The following is a 7,116-nucleotide window of genomic DNA, read 5'->3' as shown; positions in this document are numbered from 1 at the left end:
GGTTTGATGGACGAGAAGGGTTCCTCCAGGCCTGAGATTGAGACCCATTTAAGATCGGTGTGAACCACTTGAGAAGCCAAAGAGTGATTTGAGTGGATAGCTTGAAAAGGATGAATCCGATCAACTTGTTGTTCCTCAAGAAAAGTATGGAACGGGCTTGAAGAAAGCTTAGGAGCAGCTCACGATGACGGATAAGAGTGACAATGTTGTCGAACTTTACAACCTCGTAAGCTTTGTAATTGTCTCGAAAAGAACTCTCAAAACATTGTAGTTTAATTAATCCAAGTCAAGGATCAATGAAACAAATGCTTTGATGTTCGTGATGTTGTGGCGTTTAATTTTTTTGGTTAAAGTTTGCATCTCCAATGGTGAAAAAGAAGGAGTAGCCAGAGGGACACAAGTTGAAAGGATAGAAGAAGACGGGGATGGAGAGACCATCACAGAGGGACAACGGCGGAGGAGATATCATCTGCAGAAGAGAGCAGGAATAGGGTTAGGAGCTATCAAAGTTGAGATACCATTTTAGGTGCAATAATACCTTGCCTTCATTCATATGTACAATTGAATACATATACAAGATATACTTGATTGGGCCTATATAATACAAACAATGGGCTAACAACTAATGGACTAATATACATGTGGGCTAATATACACTAATATTATCAATTAAACTCATTAATCCATTCATGGACATAATAACATTTTCTAATCGCATAAACCATGCAAATTCTTTTGTTTTTTTTCCTCATACCTTGAATTTGTGTTTATTGTGTTGCTTGTCCTCGGTTTTCCTAACACAGAAGTGTCTAAATCTCCAAAAAATTGATTTGGATTCAATTAATAAAGCAAATCAAACATCGTTCATTTGATTATTTCCGAGCATTAACCTTACACAAGCACTAAAATATTTTCATTTATGTAAAAGTGAAAATATACGCGCAAATTCTCTTTAAAAGCTCATATGATCTAAAAGACCGCTTACGCATGCAAATCTTTTGGCATCGATCTTGTATTGCATAAACTAAAACACTTAGAAACATATACGCGCAAATTCAAGTCAATAGGATGCTTATTTTAACCACATAAATTTCATAATGTATCTTTAATTATAATCTTAAATCCGTTTGTTCAAACCCATATTATAATAAAGTATGTATCACACAATTTTATTATAATAATAAAGAATACATACATACACCAATTATATTTGGAAAGAATCTAAAGTCCATTACTTAATTAGTTAATTAACAAAATAATCAAACTTATAAAAAACATTATTTCAAAAAAAATCTCACTGGCTATGCCACGGGGTTAAGAGAACGTGAGAGAGGTGGGGTAGCATTGTTGTTGTTATGTTGTGGGTCTCTTCTTATTTCTCTTTCTTTAATGCATTTTTTTTAATATAAATATTATACAAACATTCACAATTGATTTTCATTCCTTTTTTAACCCCCTCACCTCTCCCCCTCCTTTCTTCCAGGAAGCACATCTTCATCTTCATCTTCATCTTCATCTTCTCCACATTTCTAGAGAGAGAAACTGAGATTCTAGAGAGAGAAACTAAGATATGGAAGGTGAAACAAGATCAAGATTCAAGAGAATATGCGTCTTTTGTGGTAGTAGCTCTGGAAAGAAACCAAGTTACCAAGAAGCTGCCATTGAGCTTGGAAAAGAACTGGTATAAATATATATATAATCTATAATCTATACATTTTCTCATATTTATAATCTACATTTCTTTATAATCTACATTGTTTTCAAGATTCTTTGTGCATGTATAACACCATTATAAACCCTAACCCATTTCGTTTTTCTCTTATCTTCTTCACAATCTAACGATTTAAAACCCTTTTTTTCCAAGAACCCATTGTTTCTTTTTCGTTTCTTGATTTACTACTATTCAAAAAAGTTTCGATCTTTTTCACCATTTCAAACAAAAAACAAGCTATACCCATAACCCATAACCCATTTCATTGTTCTTTGATCTTATACTGTTAATAATAGATAATAATCCCCTTTGTTTGGTGATAAACGAAGAATGTAAGTTAGGGTTTATGTTTCGCATGAGAGAGAGAAGAGAGACGAAAGTAGAGAGAGAAACTGCTAGCTGTTACCTGGGTGTCAGTTGAGCAGCCTTCTTGCATGATCGAAAGTTTATGGTGGAAGGGTGTAAGAAAACAACAAATTTATTTATAAAAACAAAAAAAATAAATAAAGAAATAAAATGGTGTGCTTATGAATGGGGAACCAAACGTGCCTTGTTAGTATAATGTCCATTTCTTAAGCATGTTTTCACACAAAACAAAGTCGTTCATCATCACTTTTCGTTCATGGGGTTCGATGAAAATTAATCGGTTTTTGTTGTTCTTCAACTTATTAAAAAATTGAATCTTGAACAAAGTGTATGTTTTTAGTTTTGTTTATTATGAAAAAAATGGTAATTAAGTGGGTGTGTGACACGTGTAAATGGTTTTTATGCAAATATTTGAAGGTGGAAAAAAGGATTGATTTAGTGTATGGAGGTGGGAGCGTGGGTCTGATGGGTCTTGTTTCTCAGGCAGTTCATGATGGTGGGCGCCATGTTCTAGGGTATGCTCTCTCACTAGCCTTTTAAATGCATCTATACATCTATATTTTTATAAAAATTATAAAGTTTTATATAATATTTAGTTATATTACGTTTGTTAAACTCAAAACAGTTATACATTTGTAAAAAAACTTACATGGGTTGCTTTAATTTTACGTTTTTTGTACATATACTCTCTTTCTTGATCATGAGTTCATGACCTTTGAATAAGTCTATACATCTATGATTTTTATTTATTATTAATTTTTTCTATAAAGATTTATATGATATTTAGTTATATTACATTTATTACACTTAAAACAGTTATACGTTTATAAAAACTTACATGGGTTGTTTTAATTTTACGTTTCTTGCGTAATGTATACTTTCTTTCTTGACCATGACCTTTGAATTAGTTTATAATAGTATATGATTTTTTTTTTTTTTTGTTATACAGATTTACATATATAAAAACTTAAAAAATTATATGGGTTGCTTTAATTTTATGTTTCTTGTATATATTTAGTTATATCATATTTATTGACGTAAAATAGTTATACATTTTTCTAATAAAGATTTCTATGATATTTAGTTATATCACATTTATTGACGTAAAACAGTTGCACATTTTTTTTTATAAAGATTTATATGATATTAAGTTATATCACATTTTATTAAAACGTTACACATTTATAAAAACGTACATGGGTTGCTTTAATTTTACGTTTCTTGTATATACACTCTCTTGATCGTGACCTTAATTTGAATACATCTTTACATCTAATGGTTTTCGAGTATTTACAAAGATTTATACTATAGCACTACTAAACTAATACAACAATTATATATATAAAAGTAATAAACATATTAAAGAAATGGAAATTCGAGGTTATATAAAAGACAAATAAAGAACATATGTTCATGCATGTTTTCACATTACTCGATGAGAAATGAGTAGTTGCAGACATCATGGGATCAAATGCTTAAAAAACTCTGAAATCTGTACTTAATCAACCCCTTTGTCATTTTGTTTTTACCTTTTTTCTGTTCGAAACTGAACATAAACATCAAGAGTTTTAAAAAAGTCGACATATTTAATTTCGTGAAAGATTGAAACCATAATTTTATTTATTTTTCTGAACGTTACACTGTTTATACGAAACATCTTTTGGTCTATAAACACACTGTCAGTCCACTCTGGGACTTTTGTTCATAGAAAGGTAAAACATATCATGTAAAAAAAGCCTTCTTTTGTAGAAAGTAAGATACCTTTTTAATACCTTTTCGATCAAAAAAAAAAAAGAAAAAAAAAAGAAACCTAGTAAAATTACATATTTGCCCTTCTACTTCTACATACCTTTCTGATATTTTTTTTATCGTGTTTTTCGCAGAGTTATACCAAGGACGTTAATGCCACGAGAGGTATAATTTATATTCAGAAACCTTTCAAATCAAAGTCGTCTTCTGATGAAATTCCTAGAGTTGTACATTTTGCAGTGGGAGTTGTACAGTAGTCTGAATTTGGGAATTAAAGTGTCGCCATTAATATATAGCTTCTTTATTTATTATGATTAGACATGTCTTGATCATACAAACTGCATATACTCAACTTCACTTCACATCAATTTCGTAACATTTTTGTTTCTTCGAACCATAAATAGCAATAAACCAACTTTTCTATTTCTAATTTGGTTACTCGTTCTACTCTAACTGATCTTGTTCTATTTCGTTTATAATAAGTAAAAACAAATCATGTTTTCAACTACTTTAGTCACTTTAAAAAATTAAAATGATGGGTTTTTGTTAGACTTATAAAAACTAGAATCTTTATTATAGTTTCGTAAATTGTTAAATCTATTGTTAAATCGATACATTTTTTTTATAAACTTTTGTGTTTAATTAATTAAACAGATAACTGGTGAGACAGTAGGCGAAGTGAAAGCAGTGGCTGATATGCATGAAAGAAAAGCTGAAATGGCTCGTCAAGCTGACGCCTTTATTGCTCTTCCAGGTTTAATTTCTTTTTTTTTTAAACTATTTTATTTTTTATAAAGATTCGTTATCTAGAGCATAAATGGATAAATTCCTAGGTATAATTTCTTGTTTTTTAATAAACTTTATATTTTTTTTATGTATTCAGTATCTTGTACATATATGGATAATTTTTTTTATACAAAGGTTAATGTCACAAATGGATAAAAAACTATTTGAGATGTTAAAACACATCATTGTATTAAAAAGGTGTTATCAATGAGTAAACATCTCTAAGTTTCTTTCACAAAAATACTTTCTTAAAATGGTATTTTGTGAACAACATTTTAGTTACTTATCTTTATTATGATATGTTTTTGTACATTTGTGTTGTTTAAAACACTTAATATTTCATAAAGATTCGTAATCTTGGAACATAAGCCACTTTATATTTAATAATTCATAATCATGTAAACAAACCGATAAATTCCCGTACATAAATCTTTTCTTAAAACATACGATATTTCATAAAGATTCCTAATCTTAAACAATTCCTTTTCCACACCACTTTACATTTCACAAAGATTCACAATAATCATATAAATAAACGGATAATTTTTTTTTTTTTTAAAATTAAAACCCATTCTATAATTTCTTTCAAAAAGATTAATAATCTTGAAAACATATATATGTGAAAAATCTCAGGTGGCTATGGCACTCTTGAAGAACTCCTTGAAGTTATCACATGGGCTCAACTCAAAATCCATCACAAACCCGTAAGAGCTTGTACTTTATGCAACAACACTTGTTTCTCATTTCTCAATCATATTTTTTTAATTAATTCACACTACAAGAATTAATAAAAAGAAAATGGGCATCTTTTTAATTGGTCAAATGCATCTTTACATGGTTCTCGAATATATTTATATATATATATATATTGTAGGTCCGATTTATTTAATTAGAGTGAGTTTTTATTTAATAATAATATTATTTAATAAATGTATCGAACTTATTTTGTGGATCATGTCCAGGTTGGTTTGTTGAATGTTGAGGGTTACTATAACTCATTGCTGTCGTTCATAGATAAGGCGGTTGATGAAGGTTTTATCTCACCAACAGCCCGCCGGATTATTGTCTCAGCCCCTACCGCCGGTCAACTCGTCAGACAGCTAGAGGTTAGTTTATAATTATTTTAAATTTTTTCATATTTGATTATTATTGTTATTTTTAATAATGAAAAAGAATTGGTTATAGATATTCGAAGAAGCTTGAAGAGAATGTTTAGGATAATAAAAAAAACCGTTTTGAGAGAATTCTATTTGATTATTATTAGTACTATGTATAAATGATTGATTGAAGGGTGATTCTAAGAAAGTTTAAAGAATGTTACAATATTAAAATCAAGAAAATTAGTATTATTTTTGAGGGAAAAGTTTTTTTTTTTTTTTTTTTTTTTTTTTCATGGGTGCTAAAGTCAAGAAAATTCTGGAAGTAACCTTTTCATGCATATTTAAATCAAGAAAATTGGAGAAATGGTTTTTGGCTTTACATGCTTAAAAGTAAATTTGACCAAAAGTGTATATATTTTGGACCAAAACAATATAGTTTTCATGCATACAATAATCAAGATTTAAAAAAATAACGTTTTCATGCGTATTATAATCAAGAAAATTAGAATGATTTGCTGATTTTTTTTTCTTTTATACCGTTGTATAATATATTTTGGGCAAAAAAGATTGATATTTTTTCATGCATAAGAAAAAGCAAAGACGTAACTTTCTGGCATGTTAAAATTAAGAAAACTAAGGAAATGATTTGATGATGCGTATTGAAATTTAGAAATTGAAGATATATTAAAATATAGGGAGTTATAAAATCAAGAGAATGAAATGAATAATTATATAAGAAATAAATCGAGAGACTTAAATATATAGATCTGGATTTCAGGAATTTGTGCCGGAGTATGATGAAATTGCAGCAAAGTTGACGTGGGATGAGGTGGATAGACTAAATTATGTGCCGGAGGCCGGAGTTCCGACGTAGGTGGTGGCGGTGGATGGTGGAGTTTTTTTTGGGTGAAATTAGTAGTGGGGTTTATACAGTTTGGGGTATATATGAATGATATATATACAGACTTATGATATGGAACATCTCCAGGGGCATTTTTGGTATTTTGGCGGATTTATATCCTTTACAAAACTCTAAAAATATTAATGTATATGATATCATGTGGAGATGATACTTTTGTTTTAACCTTTTGCAAGTTTGATGCTTATCTTTATATCTTATGTTATTGTTTATGTGAATTTGTTAGCGACTTATTAACAAAATCTATCTTAAGAAGATAATAATCTTTATCTTAATATTTCCCTTTTGTAACGGGGGTATTCTTGAAAAACAAATTAGTTCATATTAATAATTTAAATATATAAGAAAATTAGAAAATATAATATGATCATAATACTTTTTAAACTTTAATATGTGGTATTAAATTTTGTACAAATGCTATAAATTTTTGATAATTTATATCTATTTTTATTTTTGTTAAATTAAATCTTTAACTAACAAAAAAA

At 28.9% G+C, this 7,116-nt stretch overlaps 1 protein-coding gene across 1 annotated transcript; it reads left to right on the top strand.

The window, feature by feature from the left end:
* The first annotated feature begins 1,460 nt into the window (after positions 1-1,460).
* Positions 1,461-6,824, top strand: LOG7 (Putative lysine decarboxylase family protein). The gene is made up of 7 exons (XM_079005711.1): positions 1,461-1,681; positions 2,495-2,592; positions 3,961-3,991; positions 4,481-4,580; positions 5,246-5,316; positions 5,575-5,718; positions 6,491-6,824. The coding sequence occupies exons 1-7, from the start codon at positions 1,571-1,573 to the stop codon at positions 6,584-6,586; spliced, it is 651 nt and encodes a 216-aa protein (XP_078861837.1). The 5' UTR covers positions 1,461-1,570; the 3' UTR covers positions 6,587-6,824.
* Positions 6,825-7,116: the final 292 nt, after the last annotated feature.

This window comes from Lactuca serriola, chromosome 6 (genome assembly GCF_051521515.1).
Source record: "Lactuca serriola cultivar US96UC23 chromosome 6, Lser_US96UC23_V15, whole genome shotgun sequence".
Lineage (NCBI taxonomy): Eukaryota > Viridiplantae > Streptophyta > Magnoliopsida > Asterales > Asteraceae > Lactuca > Lactuca serriola.
This window is presented reverse-complemented; position numbering and strand designations above follow the sequence as displayed.